This window comes from Apiospora hydei, assembly GCF_038363865.1.
Source record: "Apiospora hydei strain CBS 114990 chromosome Unknown utg000005l_segment0_segment0, whole genome shotgun sequence".
NCBI lineage: Eukaryota > Fungi > Ascomycota > Sordariomycetes > Amphisphaeriales > Apiosporaceae > Apiospora > Apiospora hydei.
The window spans coordinates 505890-528314 of NW_027117364.1; the positions used below are offsets into that span (position 1 = coordinate 505890).

Here is a 22425-nt window from a genome sequence, read left to right on the forward strand (position 1 = left end):
TACCAACTAGAGCTGTAGAACATACCACGGAGGCAATCAGCCGCCGCGCCGCGCCGGCACCCACCCATTTTGTTATATCGGGTAATATGTCTTTCAATGTCGTGAGGATCAACAAGAAACCCGGTGGTTACCATAGGACGTCGTTCTCGTCACTTGAAGATTTCTGAGACTTCTGGTGCTCACGTCGAAGAATAGTTACGCAATAGAAAATCGCCAGGCCCGGCACTGCTACGTCGGACGCACCCAGCCTTCAAACACCCGATGCGGTCAGCATGGTACTGACTGGGTGAACGGCTCGATTGTGTCTTCAATAACAAAAGTCGATTACCATCAAAGGTGCGACCGGAAATCCAAACCTCTCTGTGTTGCACGTCTTCGAGGCAAAGAAAGGTGGTATTAAGCGTAGACCCGTAGCAAATCCCGGATCTGCTGTTCGGACGAGTCAAACGGGGTGGTTGAACAAGGTTAAAGATGGTTGACACTGGAACGGCCCGGGGATTTTGGGTTCTGTACCCTGTGAGTCTGTGCAGAGCAGACCTCACTTGACGGTTGTCATGAGCTTTAACGGATGTTTCTCAATAAACCGTTGGAGGTAGGGAATGTCCGGGTTGGGATGAGTGCATCTTGATGGGCCAACTACCTACATACCGATCCTGCGTGTCGCTTGTACGTCGCATCCGGGGGACGCGATATGAAGCTTCCGATATACGGTTCCCATGACCGCACGTGGGAACGTAGCAACAAATCAATCGAGGGGAACGGCGGCTGGGCGATATTGCCCGCTGCTCGTTTCCGTCGGCCAGCGGGGGCGTCGTGGCGTCTTCAGATCGGTTCTCAATTCGGCAAACTCACCAGTGTCAGTCTTGCCCATTCGTCCTCCCTGCCCACCCCTTCAACCGGCAATTGGGCTCCATGAGGTCTGGTTGGCACCAACGCACACCTGCCCGCTCGGCTTCTCCAGATAGCAAGATCGGCCATTTAGCATCTGCGAACTACACCACTCTCCCACTATAAGCCGCTTAGTGATAGCGACGATACCAGGAAACCTACAACTATTGAATGCGCATTGCATAGCTTCGCCGCCAAGATTGGGGATACCCTCTTACTATCTTACAGCGACGGTCCACTTGTGCGAACTCTACAGCATGCAGCGAGGTCAGCTGTTGCAGCCAGAGGCAGCTAAACGGAGAAGAGGGCTCGCGCTAAGATCGCGCTCCTCAAAAATGCCATGCAAACTCTGCCAGCAAATCGGGGAGGGTTCCTGATTCGCTAGTCATTTGACTCCCGCCCCCTCCTCAACTCACCCCAAGACATGCATGACTACCAAGAGCCATTGGATCACGCGGAAGAACTCACCCTCACTCTTTATTGCTGTAGTATTAGCAGTGGCAGGACAGACAGAGAACGGCCAGGCGGATCAGCAGCAGATGCAGAAGCACAAGCACAGGCACGAAGCAGCTCCCGACGAGAAGCATGTGGCAATCGGGCATATGTAACCCTTCCGCACGAATTCCTCGGGAGGGCTAAGGCACGATGCAACCCCCCATGAGGAATAACGTTCTGACATCCAGTTTCACAACGACAACGCGACAGACAACCATTGGACCAGTCGATCGGCGAGTGGCAGCCCAGCCAGTCTAGACGCCTCCTCCCCGATAGCATGTTGTTGGACAAGCCTTGTCCAGATGATGCGCTAGCGTGGCCCTGGGGACTCTGGGAGGGTGGGCAGGCAGATCTGAGGATGGCCAGAAGATGGCCACCCAACCGCCTTGCCGCCTGCCTGCCCACCACTGCAACACCAAAAGGAATGCTTGCTGGGACTGTCTTGGGGTAGTCGGTGCGAAAGCATGTGAAAACGAGGATTTGCGACACCGGCGCCTGGCATTTCATGCCTCGTTTTGGTTGATCTTCAGCTAAAAGCCAAGCCGTGTCTACTCGAAACAGAACCACGTCCCCAAGTCCCCTACAGCCAGCAGATGACAATGTACACAATACCAGTTCGTCGGCAGCATATGCCCATTTAGTCTTGTGGTTCCTCCTTGCCCTCTCTTGTCTTGCAAGACGATGGGCGCCCACTTAAACCTCCATCTGCTCGCCTTCTTTTTTTTTTTTTTTTACTTTCTTGTTTGAGAAGCGATTCATGTATCGAGCCTTTGCCTATTTCCTCCTGAACCGTACATCCCCCTCTTTCGCCCTCTCGGAGTTTGGTCTCCCTCTCCCACTTATCAATAGTCCCGTCGTTGCCAAGGTGGGTTGTCGCTATTTGCGCCTGTGCGCCTGCCACTGGCCTGTCAGCGACATCGGGGCTTGGACCTGAACGGTTTAGGCTCGCGCCCTCGCGCTCCACCACACTGTAACCAGTGACAGCATCCCGTCCATCCCTCGTGGCGCTTCTTCATGCAATAAGAGATCGACGAGGAGAACGAGAACTCGGGAACTGGCACATAGCTGAAATCTCCCATCGACCGGATTTCCCCATCGCCTGGGCTTTCGGCATCTCCTGGCGAATATATATCGCTTACACACAGATACACTCAATTACACCCAACCACTGGACTCTCCTAATCTGAGCATCATTTACCAACGGCATCGTCGAGAACGGTCACTAGTTTCTCCTGACTTCTTTTTTTCCCGCCGCCAATACAGGGTATCTTATTATTATCCCAGAGATCCAGCGGTTATCTAGCGCCCGTCCCCACAGCAGCGGCCCCTCCCTGTCCTATTTCAGCGCACCGGCGCCAGTGCAACGTGGGGAGAGATTTGCTCTCTGCTCGAGCCTGCTCCGGCCAAGCAGCCAAGAAGGCCTGCTCGTTCAAGCGGGGGTCACGATTTCTTGCCAATTCCTAGGCCTCATTTGGCAACAAGCGACGGGCAGACCGCCTTTCGCCCAACAAAATTCTGGAGGTGCAAATTCCCGGATTTGTGGTCCGCTGGAAGCCGGGGCGGTCATTCACGATCGGCTAGCCGCAACCTTGCTAGGGTTAGACAAACCCAGTGCCCAGCTCACCGACTCATACAATCCTCCTGTAGAGGAGGGAAGCCGCGCCTGCGATTTCATCATACATTGCCAGGGCAGTGGGCAGCACGCCTTCTATCGGTCCGGCTCCGAGCATTAAACTTTGGCCGGCACTTTGGCCGGGGCCCTGGCTCAGCAGGACAGACGGGAATAAGTCGAGAAGGGAAGGAAAAGAGAGGGAGTTCCCGGTACTGGCCCGCGCACACCAATAGTTGGCCGCGCTCATTCGCGTCGTCCCATACGGAACCATCCTGGTGCAAGTCCTGGTTAAAGAGTGGTTGAAGAAGAGGGGGAAGAGTGCTCCGGTCTAGCACTACCACTCACTACTCCTGCATATGCCGGCCTACCTCCAAACCACCACTGGTCATCTTGCATTCGCTTACCCAGCCCTAACGCGCCTGTGTGCCAATGGCAACTGATCCCTCATCCTGCATATTATCGTCTGAACTATCCTTTCCCACTTCCACCCCCTTCCCATATCCTGTCCTATCGATCGCGCCCGCCCGCTGCATACATATGTCAATATTCTTCGTGGCCCCCACTTTGGCATCCAGCGTACCGCTTTCTGGAAATTAAGATCGAACCCATCGTGCGTCTCGTGAACCCGGCTCCAGACACAGACCGCAACTCCATAACGACCCGGTCTGCTCGCCTTGGGACCAATAGCCTTCCATCGCAGCAACGGACCTTTGTTCCCTGGAGGTCCCTTTATATGGTAGCTGGCCGAAGCCACAAATTGGGAATCGTCTCCAAGCAAGCAAGACTCCATTCGACTCGTCGGTTTTTTCTTTGTCAGGATCTCTGGAGAGTTTCAAAAAAAGAAGACCGTTGGTCTAGGCCGTAGTAGTTTCTCAAACAACAGCTGCTGCCACGCGAGTGAAACATCCCATTATTCCTAGGCACCGGGGCAGATACACACACACCACAGCTCTCCAGCAAAATGGTACAGCAACGTGAATCCGGCCAGCGCCGGTCCATGACTTATACAAGCGTCCCTACTTCCGACGCCGCCTATCACAGCTTCCACGACGACGAGCTGTTCGAGCCGGCCAGCCCCAGGCACACCGTCCAGACCAAGCCGCCGTCGACATGGAAGAACATCCCGTTCAATCCGTCGCCCATGCGACGACAGGATTCCGGCTATGAATCGATCCCGTCCGGGTCCAAGTCAGAAAGCTCGCACGGCTGCAGCCGCCGCACCTCCACAACCTCGTCTTCCACCTCGTCATCGCGGCCGCGGACGAGACCTTCCATCCACCGGGCCTACCGCTCCGCCCCCAGCTCCCACAAGGGTACTCGAGCGCGAACCAGCTGAGCCGGCCCGGCTCGCAGCAGCAGCAGCAGGTGCCCGTCGCGTACTACCACTTCCCCAGCCCCGAAGTCTGCGTCGTCGGCCAGAACCACGACGGCGAGTCTGACGAGGATGACGACGACGACGACGACGACGACGACAACGAGCTGGCCTACCCGCCGCCGCCGCAGACGACGCACTACTGGACCAGCGACCACACGCGGCGGCTCGAGTACGCGGCCATCGACGCGGCGAGCCAGGGCGTCAAGGGCTGGATGCTGCGGCACGTGGTGCCCGACTGCTTCATCCCCAAGGAGAACCGGCGCCTGCGCTTCGATGATGACACGGGCAGCGTGCGCCGGTACCGCCTCGAGCTCGACGACGTGCCCGAGAAGGAAGGGGCCGGCCGCGGGCGCAAGCTCGGGTGGCTGTTCGGACGGCCGAGCACTGCTGTCGCATGAAGAAGAAAATTGATGACATAACGAAGCATCGACGAAACCAACAATAGAGAGCGAGCGAGCGACAAAGATACACAGCGATTGCGACATTCACCACTACTTACATTACTTACTTTACATTGCATGGAGAAGAAGAGCCAGCCTGAGAAGCGTCGGGGAAGAGAGACGTTGCACATTGCGTTGCGAATATTCTTTTGACATTTTTTTCGGTTTTGCATTTTCGCATGGACCTAAGGCGTTGTTATACCCACCCAGTTTTTTTTTTTAGTTTTTTTTTCAAAGCATTTGGGAAATTGAACGAGCTTTGCCGGGACAGGCAAAGAAGAGAACGGGACTATTTGGGCATTTTGGAATTTTTCTGGAGATCTTTCGGGGGGCATAGCGCAAACGGCAGGCAGGGAAGCATTTACAAAACTCTTACGGGTGAAGGTGACGGAGCACACAGCAAAGTTCGCATGCTATTATTGATTTTTGTAATTCGTCGGGGAGAAGTAGTTGTCGCGCAACGAGAAAGGAGGAGAGTTGGCAGGCAATACCATTAGAGAGGTGGAAGTTGAGTTGGTGTTGTTAGCAGGTTTATTAATTGAGTACTCGTACAAAGTTCAAAGCCTTGTCATTGAAGTCACGGTCGGGTTTTGGTTTGGGTGGTGTCCGTGGCCTGTTGCAGCTTAAGTGATACCCAATGAAATAAGAGGGACGGATCTCTGCTTGAAACCCACTGATACTTCGGTATCCTGAAGGTACATTCTGAGCAACACGAGGAACGAAAAAGTTGAAACAGGACCTCTAGAAAAGAAAAACGTCTTTCAGTGGCCGATTGACTGGAAACCTGCATTGGATAGACCTAGAAAGGTTGGTGAATGTCATGATGCAAACAGCAAAAAAAGAAAAGTTAGCTCGTGCCCTGGATCGAACAGGGGTTGCCAGAATGGTGATGGTAAATCAGAATCTGGAGTGATAGCCACTACACTACACAAGCTGCTTGAGGCGTGCGTCCTTAGGCTGTGGTGAATTAATTTGTTATCACTCTTTATATTTCTTTTCCAAATGTCACTATACCGGGCAAATTTGACGAAAACATACTTGCATCAATTATCACAAACATTTCGACCAATTCTATCTCTATTTTCCATTTGTTTGAATCACTGTACCTACTGAGCATGCACGCATCACGCGGGTATTGTAAAAACCACGAGAGGAAAGCACAGTCCAATCAGCAGCGTCTTGATTAGTGGCTAGCAGCTATCACGAAAAAGCATTGCACTCAACACCACTTACCTCGAGTATGACTAATAACTCACTCTTACTCACCAACCCAAAAGTAGACGTCGCGGAAGGCACTCACTCTAACTCAAACACCTGATCCCAGTTCTCGGGAAAGATGCGCCGCCAATCCCGCAAGAACGCCTCCCGGAACCCGTCCATGTCCGGGTTGAGCGGGTGCCAGTCGTCCGGGTAGAGTTGCTCCTGCGCGTCCGCGAAGGCCCAGGGCTCGTTGCGCGCGAGCACGAGCGCCTGCTCGACGACGGCCTCGGGCCAGCCGTGGTCCGGGTGGATGGAGCAGTAGCGCGCCAGCTGCCGCGCCCGCATGCGCGCGTGCTCGTTGACGAGCGCGACGTCGTACTGGAAGCGCGGGGTCAGGGCCACGGCCATGATCGACCGCTCCCGCACCATGTTGGCGAACTCGCACTGGATCTCCTGGCACGTGTCCCAGCTGACCCGGTTCGTCGGCCGGCCTTCGTAGTCGGCGCCGTGCACGCGCTTCAGGATGCCCTTCAGCTTCTCGGTCGAGGGGGAGGAGGAAGAAGAGGCGTCGCCGGGCGTCGACGGGGGCGATAGGGGGTTAGTACTACTCGGGTTCTGTCCTTGTCCTTGTCCTCCGCCGCTCCGGGTGCGATGCAGGCGTTCGACGAACTTGTACTTACCGGGGACCTGGGGGTCGAGGTTGACGAGCGAGATCTGGTCCCTGTAGGTCGCCTGCAGCGACCCCTGGTCGCGCGGCACGTTGTACGTGTACGTCAGCTCGGGCGAGAGCTCCATCAGGTCCGGCTCGAGCACGATGCGCTTGCCGTCGCTGACGGGGCCCGCGAAGCACAGCCGCGCCGTCTCGATGGTGCGGATCGAGGGCGAGGCGTAGATGGCCACGACCTTGCCGACCATCTGCTGGGCGTACTTGACGTAGAAGTCGCGGGCCTGCTGCTGGCCCAGCTCGGTCAGTTCGGGGTCGAAAAGGTTCCAGTTGTCACTGACATTGTGCTCGGCTTGGCCGTGCCGGACTAACCAGATTGTGGCAGGCATCTTGTCGGTGTGGTTGAGAAAGGGTTGGTGTTTTCGTAAGTGGTTAAGGTTGCAAATGCGCGTGCGAGTGCGAGTGCTTGCAGCTGTTCTTTCTCATGTCAATATGGTTTCGCTTCAGCTTCTAATATACATAAGAGTCTGCGGTAACAAGGGTACTGCATTGTCTCCTTGACTGGTAATATTCTGTGACGCCTTGGCCACACAATGCGATTGTTTAGGTAGGAGACAAAGCCGCCCCGGGCCCTCAGCAATCCATATCATATTCCTCTTTGTTGAAACTTGGAACTTGTTCCTTAGAAGATACGTTGAACTATTATCTTCTGCTCAGTAATCAACACTTGTTCTTTGAGAGTGCGTTCATTTGTGGCCTCAACTTCCCTGGAGGGAGTTGTTTCGCACACCCTCGGGCAGACGTCTGCAGACTCGGCCTCCGGCAGCTCCCTTGAGAGTCTATCGCTGGCATACCAAGATGAAATTGAGGCTCGCACAAACCCGAAGGATAACTTGGAGAAAATGGGAAATATCATAACATGATCCAGCGCAGCTCCCTTCCATTCGCTGAGTTCCTGCATCTACACCCAAGCTACCTACGGTGAGATAAGCAAATCTACCTCAAGTAGTTACTACACTCATCCATTCACCATGCATCAACACATATAGCCTGGACTGTTCAATTCAAGTATGATACGATCAACTACAGCACACCGGTCTCATGGGTCTACATATCGTTAGTCCAGCTCCTTCTCAGGAGCCCTTGTGCGCCACTACGAATTGCCCGCATCCCTCAAGTGTCCAACCAAGGTTATCCTGTCCCACCTCCTCCTGCCCATCTCCTGGCTTATAGGATCTTGTTGAAGTTGTTCTCGTTGGGCCACATCTTGTCCGGCTTGGGCATCGGGGCATACTTGGGATGGGCCCAGCTGTCCAGCTGGATCGCCGGGTCGTTCTTGGAGTAGCCGCCGGGCAGCTTGATGGTATCGCTCGGGGCCGGGCCGGTGTACTGGCTATCTACTTCGACGTGGGCGCACTGGGAAGGTAAGGTGAATGAGTCAGTCCGGTACATGTACGTTGTGAGCGAGTGGGTGGAGGTGGGAGGAGGCGATAGGACATACCTGCATGAAGAACTGCTTGGCCTTGTAGGGCGGGTGCACGGCCATCTGCTCGATGCGCATGAGGTACTGCCCCTTGGGGATCTCCTTGGGCATCTGGAAGGTGAACTGGCTTCGGTCGCGCGTGAGCCAGCCCTGGTCCGTGCCGTCCCAGGGGTCCTTGGTGCCGAGCTGGTACACTTTGAACCAGTCGCCGGAGCCGTCGTACTCGCGGACGTCGCCGGGGGCTTTCGACATGTGGATCTGGGGAGGTGCGATGAATGTCAGTGGAATGGTTATGGTGAAAATAAAAAGAGGGAGAGGGAGAAACCATTCGTTGAGATACGGGCAGAAGAACAGCTTACGGTGACAGGACCCGGGTGGTAAATCTTAGTCGCGAGGTTGGTCTGAAACCCGACCGTGTCGACGCCGGCCACGACTTTGGCCGTCTGGGGCGCCGACATGTGGTTCTCGGAGCCCTTGTTGCAGCGGAGGTCGTTGCTGGTGAGGATGGCGCCGTCGTCCCAGGACGGCTGGAAGCCGTTGTCGTGCTCGCGGACGTACTCGAACTCCTTGGTCACGGTGTCGTTGAGGATGAAGTGCGGGAAGAGGTAGTGCGCTGCCGACAGGGTCGGGAGCGCGGCGATGGCGAGAGGAGGGGAGGTTAGACTTCTTCATCGTGGCGGTGGGTTGTGGTGGCGATGAGGAGTGGATGATCGAGGGTGAAGATGAAGGTGGTGATATTGATGCGTGTGGGTATCTTAAACGGTTTATAATGAAGGCAAAGATGGGGCTCGACTTGGGTCCGGTGATCAGTCGTGAAAGAGTGTATAGATAGCGTTGTCGCAGCCTGTGAAACGAATGGTTGGGCTTGCTGTCCTTGGCTGAGGATGGGGAGACATAAAGTTCATCGTCCAGCGCGTGGTCGGTCTTATATATAGGCCTGTCATCGTCCCTGGGCGGCGGGGCCAATGGTCCACGCCGGTCAAACTCAACATCGTGACTTTCGGCATATAGACGCGCTCGTGGATATATTGAAAAGGGGACTGATCAACGACGACGGGGGCCCTTGTGGCCGGCCGGCCATCCTGGTCCACCTGCCGGTTCGTCTCTACTCTGTTCGGCGATGACAGAGTGACACCTCTTAGCATATTCGCTATCGCCATCGGCGGCATGGATTGATCCATGGCTATCGCACTCTAGCTGATGGACGTTTGGTCTGTTCCCGGGTCAGTTCGCCGGGAGACTCTGGTCTACCCGCAGATCAGGTGCGCAGTCTGTTTCGGACCAATGAATGCCAAGCGAAGAAACTTCAGGAAACATCCCAAATATAGAAGTCGAGGCCCGACATTTTCCATCAATCTACTCGAAACGAGAAACTGCATTCTGGTCGCCATCTATGAATCAGTCGAGGGCTTGCGTGACGTCTGCTGCCAAGCCTGATCAACGCAACATATTTAGCATGCTCCCCACCCGCGCACTCACGACATGCTGAACTTTCAAGTGTGTTCAACTGCCTGCCGCTCGCCACAGGTCATGTCATCGTTTCTAATCCCCAGGTTCATCCTCAAGTCTTCAATAACTAGTATTTGATTCCTATGACAATTCATCGTGCCCCTTTCAATCATATCCTTGACTTGTTTCGAGTACAATAATGCATTCCCTCTGTTCATCAAACGAGTCAGGTAACGTTCGAACCGGTGCCGCAGCATTGATGACCGAACACACGGAAAGGAAGCATGATGCTTCTCATCCTCTAGCAAGCAAGGCACCAACAAGTATCTGCCAACAGTTAGGCGTCTGTCAACCGTCGCCCCGAATGCCATGCGGGAATGCTATCCAGTTCGCCGGATGAACTCGGTTCAGCCAAGCCGTTTCTACCTCGCTGGTATCCGCCACTACACTTGACCGCAGCTGCTTGTCAACTCCCACGGCATATAATTCGAGGCGAACCCGGGTCTCGCGATAGCATCATGTCCTGAAAAAACAGTCATTGTACTCGCTCGCGCCACATGAGTCCAATATCCATCGGATTCCTGCCACGATTAGCAACCCCAACGGCGCTGACAGACTCAATAAGAAGTTCTTCGATCCCCTTGTCTAGGCCAGAAAGGAGAGAAGTATCTCCAAGTTGTCCTTTGGGCACGTGTAAGCCCCATCTTTGTCTGTTATACTGGCGATGAATCCCCAAAGGACGCTGCCGTAGGCATAGTGGGAGATGCTATTGTAGATTACTTAGACTAGATAGATTTATATCCGTACTTAGATCCCGGCACTCACCCGTGATCCCACTCTCATCACCATAAGAACAAGCAATCCACGGTTAGATTCGGGAGGTCATGACTTGGCGGAAGAATATGATGACGGTGTTAGCTACTGTTCTGCTGATGCTCGTTGCTGACGAACAGATCACCAACACGGTGCCTACCAGATTGGGAAGGTTCTCAAGTCATTTATCCCAGGCAGTCACCTACATACCTACCATTGAATCACTCGGATCCTCTATTCACCAATACGTCACCTCTTTCTCTACGCCGAAGGTTCATGTGATGCTCACGACATAACTCCACCTAGTCTGTCCCCAGAAGAGAAGGCGTTCGTCTGCAAACGCCTTGCCATGCCCGCCCATCCAACAGGAGTCAGGCAGTGACTTCTGGATCTCCACGACTACACCTCAACAAGGCTTACAAAGTTCCCCAGATAAGTTGTCAAGTGCCAGTTGTATGTTTACTCGAATGAAATAAATGGCTGTTCATTCAAGTGTCGACTGGCCATGTTTATTAAGTGTCATAACAGGTCGTTACTACGTTTATTACCTTATATGAACAGTGCACTACTTCATCATGTGGAAAACTTGAATGTTGTCGAGTAATCGTGGTGGTATATTCACCTCAATCTAAGGTATCTACTTCAACGCCAAAAACCAGAACCCTTTTTCCATGCATTATTCATAAAAAGCCACCATTTAAATCTGGTTGGCAGTGTTGAAGTCCTTGAGAGCCTCAGCGACACGCTTGGACATGGTCTTCTCACCCTCGCGAACCCAGACACGGGGGTCGAAGAACTTCTTGTTGGGCTTGTCGGCACCGTCGGGGTTGCCGACCATGGTCAGGACGTAGTCCTTCTTGTTCAGGACGTAGTCACGGATACCAGCCAGGTAGGCGAACTGCATGTCGGTGTCCATGTTGACCTTGACGACACCGTGGCTGATGGCGGTGAGGTAGTCGGACTTCTCGGAGCCGGAGCCGCCGTGGAAGACGAAGAAGACGGGCTTGTCGGAGTCGGCCTTCTTCTCGAGCTTCTCACAGACGTACTTCTGGTGCTTGCCGAGGAGCTCGGGCTGCAGCTTGACGTTGCCAGGCTTGTAGACACCGTGGACGTTGCCGAAGCCGGCGGCGATGGAGAAGTAGGGGGAGACGGGCTCGAGGGTCTTGTAGATGTTCCAGATGTCCTCGGGCTGGGTGTAGAGGGAGTTGTTGTCGACATCCTCGTTGTTGACACCGTCCTCCTCACCACCGGTGATACCAATCTCCATCTCGAGCCACTGCTTCATGGGAGCGGCACGCGCGAGGTACTTGGCAGTGGTCTCGACGTTCCAGTCGACGGGCTCCTCGGACAGATCGATCATGTGGGAGGAGAACAGGGGCTCGCCGGTCTCCTTGAAGAACTTCTCGTCGGCCTCGAGCATGCCGTCCAACCAGGGCAGCAGCTTCTTGGCGCAGTGGTCGGTGTGGAGAACGACCTGTCAAGGGAATGTTAGCTACACGTTCCCGTCTCATCTCGAATGGAATTGGATTGGAATATAACGTACGGGAATGCCGTAGGCGGGAGCGATGGCTCGGATGTAGTGGGCAGCGGCGATGGAGCCCTGGATGGAGGCGAACTGGTCCTTGTTGTCGACACCCTTACCGGCGAAGTAAGCGGCGCCACCGTTGGAGACCTGCAGAACGATGGGGGACTTGGCATCGCGGGCAGCCTCGAGGGAGGCTACGACGGTCGAGGAGGATGTGCAGTTGATGGCGGGGATGGCATACTTGTTCTCGCGGGCGTGCTTGAACAGAGCAAGGACGTCATCACCGTAGATGACACCGGTCTTGCGGGAGAGAACGTCTTGGACACCCATTTTGAAGGTTGTTGTGATGTGGTTGGTGGTGGTAGAGGGAATTGTGAGGTTGGTGGAATGGGAAGTAATAGCAGAAGAGGGAAGGGAAGTTCAGAGAAAAGTCGGCGAGGTACAGCTGAGCTTTATGACTTTAGGTTCTCTGAGCTGTCCGGGAAGGAGGGGCTTACGTCGGAGCGCCCATGGAGGCAGGGAGGCAGGTACAGCAGAGTTGTCCTTGAAACGAGGCCGACAAAACCAAACAGCGACTCGAATGGAAGCTAGAGAGGAAAGGAGGGAGGGGCTCATCGTCATATCGATAGCTGCCTTTCCCACCTCAGCTCCTCCGTACCTCCCAGCCAGTACCCAGCCAACTCCAGCCAACTCGGTCCACCCCACCATATTCGGCCCTCCTTGGTCGTCAATTGCTTGGTACCTAGCCGTACGCGGGCACTGGGCAGGGTCCTGACATCGAACAAGTAGACCGATCAATCGAGTTCGAGAGACATCGGCATACATGACTTGATGACCTAAGTTGGTTGCAGTACATGCGGACTTTTGGATCTCGTTGAGGTCACTGGTAGATTCGAGAACTTACTTCAAGTGCCATATTCACACGGAGCTTGTCCTCCTCGGCACCTTCTCTTTCTACCTACCTACTCTAAGGAAATATATTCGACGATGCATGTTTACCTGCCTTGCCAAATTCAATTGGTACAGGCATAGGCCGACGACCGGTTTATTCTCGCAGGGGGTGTGCAATCGTGCCGGCATCGATGGGAGGAGGGGTCCTAGGAACCTAGGCGGGAGCCACTCTTGCGCGACTATTTTCGATACTGCAACAACTCGCGGTACATACATCAATGCAGCAAATGGCTGGCACTCTGCTCTGGCTGGTAACAGGGCCCCGGAGGTACAGGCAGTACAGTTGTTTGTGCAGGTTACATCAGAGCTATCTTGAAGCTTCCATTTGTCGCCGCCAGGACCCAGGACCCCTCCTCCTCGAACTTTGTGTGTGCATGGTAGGTACAGTAAGAGAGAGTCGGGCCCCCGGCCCCAGCGAATCGTCAAGCCTCGTGAGGTGGCTTACTTGGCATTGGAACTATGCTACTATTGTGATTGGGCTGTCCACAGTGTGTGAGCGTGTCTGGCCCGGTCCGGTCTCCAAGTATATGTTGAGAGTTGGAAGAGAGAGACACCTAACCTAGAGAGCAAGAGCATTGAACAACGTGCTTCATGTGTTGTTGTGTCCCACCAAAGTTGGAAGAAGGCCCGGACTTGTCTTGCCCGGCCTTCCTTTCAAGTCTGTCTTGAGCGACAGGATGGCGGGGTACGTAGTACGTCAATGCAATGAAAAAAATACCTACCAATGCCAAAAAGCTATGGGCAATTTTTACCAGCGAAGCAAAGCAAGTACCAACAACACCGACCTAAGCATGCGCGACTTACATGCGCTGTTCCTGGGACATGGACTCACTCGAGTCAGCCGATTTTCACACGGCGAACCGGTGAGGCAATTTCTTCTTCGATATCGTTACACGGGACGGACAAGCATCAAGAAGGACCCCTAAAGATGCCTCATGATCCGAGCGAAAATTTTACAGAAATCCCGAGACTGAAGTGCCAGTCGGTATTATTCTGGCTTGTCTGGCCAGGTAAAAGGACCTATTCTCGCAGCTCTCGTACGGTTCTGGACTGTTTTTTGGGCGGCTTGGAGGGGTAAAAGAGGAAATGCCATCGGGCCATGGGCGTGGGGTCGGCTAGTCGTCATAGCGGCCCTTCTTTTTTGGAAACACTGGAGGAAGCAGACATTGGAGAGCAGTGGAAGCTATCCCCTGCCACCGGTCACTCGGCCACCTGCGCCTCTCCCTAGTCTTCTCGTCGGGCTCGTCTCTCGTTTAGCTAATGCTGACATGGGCAAATTCTAGACGCTCCATCCCGTGGACCCGCCGAGATTTTCTGCTGCTGCTGCCAGAGAGAGTGCCACTGCAAGACCGCTGTTCTCGGCAACGCCCTGAGCCCACGATGTAGCGCCAGAGCACGGAAACACGCGCGACGCCCTGCCCACCGAACCACCATGACATGATCAACTGGCTATTACAAGCAATTGAACCCATCGTCGATCCAGATCCAGCCTCCCAGCGTCCCATCTTCAGCTAGCAGCCTTATCAGCCACAGGCTGCATGTACATCACCGCCCGTTTCCGTTCACTGTGCAGATACCTACCCAAGCCGGCTGTCCCTTTCGTAATCAAGTGGACTGCTTCCCGGGCTAGTGAGTCGCAGTTGCTCCAGTCCGACATGGCGATAGCGTCACTGATGGGCCGGGTTATAGCTTGCTACAGCAACCCGATTTGCTAACTTCCGCCTCCCTCTCCAACTCACGCTCTTTTTCGTGAAAAGTGTGCTTTCATTCGTAGCCAAGATGATAGCCGTCAAAATCCGCATGCTAAAACGTAATGTCTCCAACCAGAACCTCATCAGGATAGCCGGTGTCCCGACATAACCTCGGACAATACTCCGGGTGGGTGGGGTAAATTCGCGATGTGTCCCGAAAGCAACCAACTACGGCTATTTGGTTCTCGTGGAGGGCATTTTCGGCAAGCGAAGAGAGAGAGAGAGAGAGACTCGGTCGTTGGTCGCCGGCTCTTCACACTGATATGACATGAGGAAACAATAGCATCTCTTAGCTGGTGTCTTGGTCAAGTTGGTTTGAGTGTCTTCAAATGATTTCATTGTCACGCGTGATAGGGTATGGTAGCAAGACCTGTTTGTATGGTATGGACATTTTTGGCTTCTGCTGTCTAAATGCCCTCCCTCCGAGTTTTCCAGAGCCGGATTTGTTGTATGTACGTGATATGACGGACGATGCTCTAGTTCTAAAACGCCAGCCCAGCCCAGCCGCTCAGGTGGTGAAAATGATGATGCACAGTACAATCCTATCCTAACAACCGCTTTGGAAAAGTATGTTTCCCTAACCCGTGACAGAAAATGCTGATTTCTTCTCGCGAAACGCCAAATGTTTTGTGCCATGGTGATGTTTGCCTCCCTCCTACCCTCCCATAAGTAATACTTTACAAAGTAGACGACGCTGAGTAAGATCTTGGTCGGAACTATTACGCGCCCTCGCATTTTGAAAAAGGGGTCTTGAGACTCAAGACGCCGGCTCGAAAAGTCCACAGCTACAGCTGCTGACTGGCTGCCGCCTCCTAGTGCCGCCTCGATTATCCTTCCGTGAGCTTTTGATGTCCCGTAAGCCCGCTTCAATATCGATATCGAAGGGGACCGGCATGTAGGGAGGGCGGCCTATGATCTTCTTATCCCAGAAGCAGCGCGCCCGCCACTTGACCCCGTTCCACCAATATGAGCAACACTGTCGGATACTCCCCACCAGCCCCCAGCTTCTTCACGATCTGTTGCGGGAAGGATACCGTGTTGACCTTCCCGTCCAGATGGTTCCGAAGACGGTCCCGGATCTGGCGCACTCCAGAATCGTCCTAGGACTCCGCGGGTGCCGGCGGGCCGCCGCCGCGCTCGAGCTCGTAGAACAGGAGGTAGACCTCCTTCTGCATGCCCAGCACGTCGCTCGTCTTGGCCTCCTTGATCTTCTCGTCGCTGATGCGCCACCAGCGCTCCGCCTGCTTGCGGCGCTTCGACGACGACGACGACAGCATCGACGTCTTGGACGCCGTCGTCTGCTGGGTCGCGGCCGGGGCCACGGGCATCCCACCGACGGTGGGCGCGGTAGCAAGGGAGTCGTTCGTCGCGCGCTTGCCGGCGGGGCTGCCCGTCCGGCTGTGGCGCGCGGACTGCGAGATCTTGGACAGCGTCGACTTGGCTGAGGCGGCGACTGACTTGAGGCTGATGGTGTCGGAGTCTCGTCGTCGTTGGCCGGGCGCGGAGCTCTGGGGTCCATTCTTGTGGTGGTTGGAGGTAGGCGATGACCGCGGGGCCGGCTCTCCGCTTCGCGAGGTAACGTTTCAACAGAGGGGTTGGAAGAGCTTGTCCCTGATGTGGGAGACAGCAGATCAGGTGTTGATGTGGTAGGACTGTCCGTCTCGGATTTCTGGATAGCACGGATTTGTGGTGTTGCTATCTGCGGCGTCGTGATCGGACTCGGCTGAGCCGATTTGGTGAAAGCGTGGGAGGGTTGGAAGGCATGAGGTGTGGAGAAGGGCAGAGCGACGTTCTGTCTTCGGAAAGACTCGTAGTGACCACTGTGATGGCTGCCCTTGTGAGAGACTATGCCCAGGAGTTTGTACTTCCGTTGGTTGAGTATACCGCCCATGCCCAGCTGTTCGGGAAAGGCTACCTTGGCAGAGTTCTTGGTGGACATGCTTGCATCATAGATTGACCGCGACAAATGAATGGCCATGATCTTGGGGAAGCTGGTGAGGCGGGTGTGTCTCGCAATCTTGCGTTTCGGGGAGTACTTTGTGTCTGGTAGTACAACATCTGCCGGTGGTGTTTCGGGATCCGTGTCGATCGCGTGCTGCAACTTTTCGATCGCCGCTCGCGTCTCTGCCTTAAAGCTCTCCGAGATGGACTTGGCCAACTCTGCTTCCATAACCTCTACGGCATGGACCAGCCGGCACTTTTCACACTTGAAATCCTCCACGTATTCCGTTTTGAACATTCCATCCAGGCAAGCGTTAAGCGTCGTGGAGCTGGTCTGTGGTACACTGAGAGTCAGGGAGCAAAACGTGCTCGCCGTGGGTCTCGGCTTGAAATGACATGTCTGGCATTCAATCTGGCTCTCAAACTTTCCCTCCAGGGGGAATCCCTCTTCGTCATCGTCCACGGCCGTGTCTTCGGTTGCAGTGCCGGTGCGTGTAGTTTGGGGAGTCGTGGAATTCGACGGCTGATCTGAGTGTTCGCTATGCTCCTCGTCGCCGCCGCCGTTGACGGCGAGCCCCGCCAGCCGCTCTTCTACAGCCGAGCCGTCTACAGGCGCCGAGCTGTTGTTGGTGACGGAGCGCTCGAGTCCTCCGCCCTCGCGCGCATTGCGCCTGGCTGCTTTCCCGGCGTGGTATTCGTCGCATAGCCTCTCGGCCACGACCTGCAAGAACTCTTGGGCATCCTGTTGCTGCCGGCTGATGCGCTGCTTGAATGCAACCTCCAATACCTTGACGAAGCCCGTGGCGGAAATGGTCTTTTTGTAGATCGGTCGTTCGTTGAGCGCATCGAGGATTTCCTTCAGACCCTTGGTGACAAGACCGGCTTGCAAGCCCTCCGTCTTCCAGTCGGGCGTCGGCGTCTGGTTGGGGTCATTGACGATCTGTCGGTATACCCAAGGCTCGTCGATATTGCGCCTGTGTGTCTCGCGGATCAGGTAGACTCGGAGGTCGGTCAGGCCAGCGAGGGCCTGGAGCACGGAGTTGATGAAGCAGTCGTTTGCCGGGTTCGTCAAGCCAACGACCCCCTTCTTCTTGGTGATGTTGGGCTCATTGTCGATCAGGTAGGTGGGAGCAAAGACGTAGACCAGAGTGATGGCAGCGAGAGAGGCGCCGGCCGCATAGGTGGCGACGGTAAGTGGCTTTTCGGCCGGCATGATGCCGGGTGCTGTGAGCAAGCTCTCCGAGCTTGCTGCAGTTATCGCCGTAATCGGTGGTGGGAGGAATGGAATGCAGAGCCGGGTAACGAAGAGTTAGAGCACATCAGAAAATCGTCAATTCATGTTTTTCTCGAGCTCATCGCAACAGCACTTTCCCCGTTTGAAATTTTCCCTCCCAAGGATCCCAGTCCAAGAATGTGGTGAGATGACGGTGGAGGAAACGGACCTCGGCGTTATGATGTTTGGTGGACAGGCAGGGGTTGCTGTTTACAAACGGAAATACAGCGCTTGTTCGGTGATAGTCGAGCCAGAGTATTAGCGCTCCTCACAATGCAAAAGTCGACGAAGCAGGCAGTCCCAGCTGGTTTATAGGACCGAATTGGCCGGAAGAAGTCCTTCGGCACAAGGGCACAAACACACGAGGAGAATAGAAGGCAAAAAAATCGTAATTATGGGATGTCAAACATGCAGGCGAGTCGTGAACCGAGACACCCAGAGCGGGAGCAGACTGCTGAAATAGGGCGGCCCCTAGCCCGCCTAACACGCCTAGCCGCCTAGCAGCAAGACGGGTTGCTTGAAGCGTAATCAGCGAGACCAACGCTAATAAGATTGCTACTACCACCTAACCATGACTGGCCCTGCCATGCGCCGTTTGCTCCTTCAGGGCCTGTCTGCTCCCTCGTTACGGACACTCAGCAGGAGTCATTTCTTCGTGTGGTTTTTCTTTCCGTCGGGTCGTGTAGCGCAAGGAACCAAGGAAGTACAAGGTAGCTATGCACGTGGAATCTGCCCGCCCCACGAAATCCTTCCTTTTCCCTTTCTTTTTCTGCTTCTTCGGGCAGGGGGTCTCGCACTCTGTCTTGAACCCGATCGCGCCCGTGAAAACGTGGGATGAACACCTGACATCCACCCACCTGCACCCAGAGATCTCGGTCGCGTTTGGCGAGGTTGCATTGCATGCCATGCCTTGACAACACTTGGGAAGCTACATGACTTTCCATGGTACGTAAGTCGCATTTTATCTTGGGAGACCAGCATTCTCCGATCTTGTCGGGGTTTTTGTTCTTCTCGTGCTATTACTGGCCGCAATCGCTTACCCTTGGCTAGCCACATTGAGGCACCGGAGGAGAACCCGATAGCACCCTCGGTCTCTACGGTCTCTCAGGTAGTCCCGGCTGTTGCAGTATAGGATTCTTCACCTCGAGTATATCTTCAAGTCGTTCTTTTTCCTACCTACGCCTTCTCGATTCAACACAAGCAGACAACATACGACCAGCAAGTGCATGTGGAGAATGCAAGTGCTGCTCCCAACCGCGTGGACGTCCCCGCAAATTCCAACCCATCTCACCCCTGGCAGCTCCCGATTCACCAGCGGGGGTTTGGTGGAGTGTGTGCATGCCTGTTCGTTGTGCGCCCACGACCGGCTCTACGGCGACGGGATTCTCCAGCTTCACAGTTGCTTTTTCTCCCTTTACCCCTGAGGTTACTGGCACTGAAATCCTAGCCTTAAACTTCTCCAACAGCACCTCAAGTGTGGATATCGGAACGCTGAAACGTCTACATTATGTTACAAGATTCCGTTGAGTAGCAACTTATGGGATTTGCCTACTTGTAACCAAACCTTTTCGAGACCAAGATGACATCGATGGCAATCTACAATTAGAACAACAGTGGCCGACACGATCCAGATATGAAAGATGCTTCCAAACGCCCTAGCCATGATTATTGACGTATAGTCAGATACTCGAGCTGCAATCGATGTACCTCCGGTTCATAAGGACCGATTCCAGCTACATTCTGGATCAACATTGAAAACCAACAAATGATATACAATCTTCTCAATCGCCGATATGTTTGGGAATACTGTGACATGCCCAATGGCCACTTCATCGGCGAACTACCCAGAACGGCACGTATCCTGTGTTTCGAGTCGGTTCTAGGCGGTCACGCTGTCATTGTGAGTCCCATTCTGCTATCCTTGTGTTCGTCATTCACTGAACATGGAAGCTAGTATTACGTTTCCCTCGGCGAATTTCACCAACGAAGCAACTGTCTCCTGAAGATCGACGACACTACTATTTTATAGGGAAAGACTCGTACTTGGATTCTGATAACCCGGTCGTCCTCGACCTCAACTCTTTCTTCTTGCTCGAGGGTGGCCCGACTCCGAGCCGTCGACGTTCCCCGCCAGCCTAGAAATCCTGCACATCATCTTTGGCCACATCACGGCGGGCGCGCTCGCGCACCTGCTTGCTGAGTGCCCCAAACTCCGGCGCTTCACCTACATCGAGGGAGGGCCCCACTTGTTCAAGCCCCCGTCCGCCGTCGATAACTGCCACGACCCATTGGTGGAATTCAAGTCCGTCCCAGCTATGCGCCGAGAGGAGCTTCTTCCTGAGACCTCGAGCAAGATAGGAGGCACCCCATTACCTGATCAGCAGCCATAAGGTTGTTGCCACTCTAGGCAAACGGCACCGAGTTCTGCTGGAGCCATTGCGATAGGCTTCTGACCGGGAATATGGGCGCTACCTAGTACTGCTTACTTCAAGGAGTGGGTAAACGAGTGGGCATGCCACATGCTCGGCCAGTTGGTGGTTATATACCTACTTCTCTCTTCTTTACCTCCATTCGATGCCATGTCAGCAAAGCGGAAAATGAGCACCGCCCTTAAGGGGGCAAGTTACTATGACAACGCTACCTGTGTACCACTAGCAAGACTCCGGCGCTGCGCGCCTCCGTACTCCCAATGGATCGTAGCGAGAGGTACGGCAGTATGCACCCAACACCCGTTACCAGCACCCGGTACCAGCACTCTCGTCGACGCCAACATGTTTGACCCCTTTCCCAACCCCAAGCGAGCCCTCGTCGGCGGAGCCGCTTACTCCTTTGTCGACGCTGTCACTCGTTACCCTCGCCAATACCATCACCCGTTTCCCTCACCGATGCTGTTATCCTTCCCCTGCCGACGCCAGCACTCCCTCCCCGTCCCCGGCTACATGCATTATCTTGACTGAGCACAGCGTATGGCCCGGACAGTAGCCCTTGGTTAAGCTGTAAGATCTATTAGGCGACTATTAATGAGCTTCCATGTCTTTCCTGCATACTCCCCTTGTTACCAAACTTACCCAGGAGTCTGTCTCTCTTCGTAGTCTATAAGGATGTTGCCTACTGTCAGTTCGCATTATATTTACTGCCGTCTTCAACGTGAAGACCTCTATTCATCCTCAGATTCCTCGTAACGTAGAACAGCAGAAACCACCAACATACTGGGGGCCTGCTCTAGTGGAATGGGCATCTTGAATATAACTCTGGTCACCCACGTGTAATTATTATTCAAGGCCCCATGGCTAGATACTTTATGGGCGTAAAAGCTGGCATTCGTACTCCTTACAGACGAGACCAAACAAGAAGCACACGAGGATACCCGATCTCCAGAAAGAGCCATCTCATAGTATTCTCTCCTTTGCCTTATACACTCTTGTTGTACGTTACATCATCAAAGGTTTACCAGTCTCGAACTTTCTCCCTTGGAGTTACAATAGACTTATGGGAGGGACAGGCCTTTCAAGAAGTGTGAGGCACACTCAGCATCATATCTCATCTCTTTCAAACCCAGGATCTACAGCCAAACTATCCACTAATGACTGTGGAAGGTAGAATGCTGATCCAGGGAAGATGCTCAAATACTAAATCACCAGCTTTTTTCGACGAAAGCATATCATTCCCACTCGGATAATTGCGTATCTACACTGGTGCATTGCCCATATTCCAGTCCCTTAACCTCGGTTTGCTGTCAAGCTACCCACGGAGAAGAATCAAAACAATCTCGCCGATCTTGCTGGCCCCGGTAGTAACAGAGATGCATGCACAGCACCCTGTGGCCCTCGTCGAGCCAGAACACAGCGGTTTCTACATACCTGTCTGATTATTCACGCATCCAAAACACTGCCATGAACACAATATTCTATCGAGTCCTTTGATAGAAAACACAGTGTTTATATGCTGCTTCTTTTTGGCCATTTGATGAGGAAATAAGACGCGCGATGTATCCGCCCATCCTGTACCAGCAAAGTGGATTTTCCGCATCTCAGACAGTAACGAGTGCTGTTCTCTATGTGCGCGCCAGCACCATCCTACCACAATACGGGGGTGATTCTTCGGCCCTCGTCCTGTTTTCCAATCATTACCATGCAGATGGCACTTTACTAACGCATGCACCTTTGGCACATCTAGAGCTCAGGACGATGGATGATCACCCATACCCCCTTCGACAACAGAACAATGCGCAGTTCGTCTGATTTGTTTGGCTTTCCTCCACTTCTGATCAACAACATCAAGAGCCACTCAACTGGCACATAACACAACACGCACGGCAAGCACACTACCCCCACCGAGTTGAATCCAGGTACCCTCCATGAGCCATTCTTTCACGATAAACCGGTCCAATCCATGCGTTGAACCTTCGCATCCTGCATCTTGCGTCATCCACTCCAGGTAATCAAATGAACAAGACTCCAGTCCCGTCATATCACCCCAACTGGCTTGGCTGACATTTACCTACGCTCTTCTAGTGTTTCTTCGATACTCTGCCGACCGTCCCTCACCCCGAGCCAATCCTACCG

General features: G+C 54.1%; 7 protein-coding genes across 7 annotated transcripts; 3 read left to right on the top strand and 4 right to left on the bottom strand.

The window, feature by feature from the left end:
• Positions 1 to 3956: 3956 nt before the first annotated feature.
• Positions 3957 to 4768, top strand: PG997_005609 (uncharacterized protein; the record flags this gene model as incomplete). Its single annotated transcript, XM_066809924.1, has 2 exons — positions 3957 to 4129; positions 4189 to 4768. The coding sequence occupies 2 exons, from the start codon at positions 3957 to 3959 to the stop codon at positions 4766 to 4768; spliced, it is 753 nt and encodes a 250-aa protein (XP_066668847.1).
• Positions 4769 to 6106: 1338 nt separating this feature from the next.
• On the bottom strand, positions 6107 to 7063 carry PG997_005610 (uncharacterized protein; the record flags this gene model as incomplete). The annotated part of the gene is made up of 1 exon (XM_066809925.1): positions 6107 to 7063. One exon carries the CDS (start codon positions 7061 to 7063, stop codon positions 6107 to 6109), a length of 957 nt encoding a protein of 318 aa, XP_066668848.1.
• Positions 7064 to 7901: 838 nt separating this feature from the next.
• Positions 7902 to 9062, bottom strand: PG997_005611 (cellulose-growth-specific protein; the record flags this gene model as incomplete). Its single annotated transcript, XM_066809926.1, has 4 exons — positions 7902 to 8090; positions 8176 to 8415; positions 8517 to 8820; positions 9052 to 9062. 4 exons carry the CDS (start codon positions 9060 to 9062, stop codon positions 7902 to 7904), a joined length of 744 nt encoding a protein of 247 aa, XP_066668849.1.
• A 2054-nt stretch (positions 9063 to 11116) lies between these two features.
• Positions 11117 to 12274, bottom strand: PG997_005612 (fructose-bisphosphate aldolase- class II; the record flags this gene model as incomplete). The annotated part of the gene is made up of 2 exons (XM_066809927.1): positions 11117 to 11893; positions 11963 to 12274. The coding sequence occupies 2 exons, from the start codon at positions 12272 to 12274 to the stop codon at positions 11117 to 11119; spliced, it is 1089 nt and encodes a 362-aa protein (XP_066668850.1).
• Positions 12275 to 15746: 3472 nt separating this feature from the next.
• On the bottom strand, positions 15747 to 17800 carry PG997_005613 (Ubiquitin carboxyl-terminal hydrolase 16; the record flags this gene model as incomplete). Its single annotated transcript, XM_066809928.1, is given in 2 exon segments — positions 15747 to 16212; positions 16227 to 17800. The coding sequence occupies 2 exon segments, from the start codon at positions 17798 to 17800 to the stop codon at positions 15747 to 15749; spliced, it is 2040 nt and encodes a 679-aa protein (XP_066668851.1).
• A 1873-nt stretch (positions 17801 to 19673) lies between these two features.
• PG997_005614 (uncharacterized protein) lies at positions 19674 to 20250 on the top strand (the record flags this gene model as incomplete). The annotated part of the gene is made up of 2 exons (XM_066809929.1): positions 19674 to 19716; positions 19958 to 20250. The coding sequence occupies 2 exons, from the start codon at positions 19674 to 19676 to the stop codon at positions 20248 to 20250; spliced, it is 336 nt and encodes a 111-aa protein (XP_066668852.1).
• A 189-nt stretch (positions 20251 to 20439) lies between these two features.
• PG997_005615 (uncharacterized protein) lies at positions 20440 to 20817 on the top strand (the record flags this gene model as incomplete). Its single annotated transcript, XM_066809930.1, has 1 exon — positions 20440 to 20817. The coding sequence occupies one exon, from the start codon at positions 20440 to 20442 to the stop codon at positions 20815 to 20817; it is 378 nt and encodes a 125-aa protein (XP_066668853.1).
• Positions 20818 to 22425: the final 1608 nt, after the last annotated feature.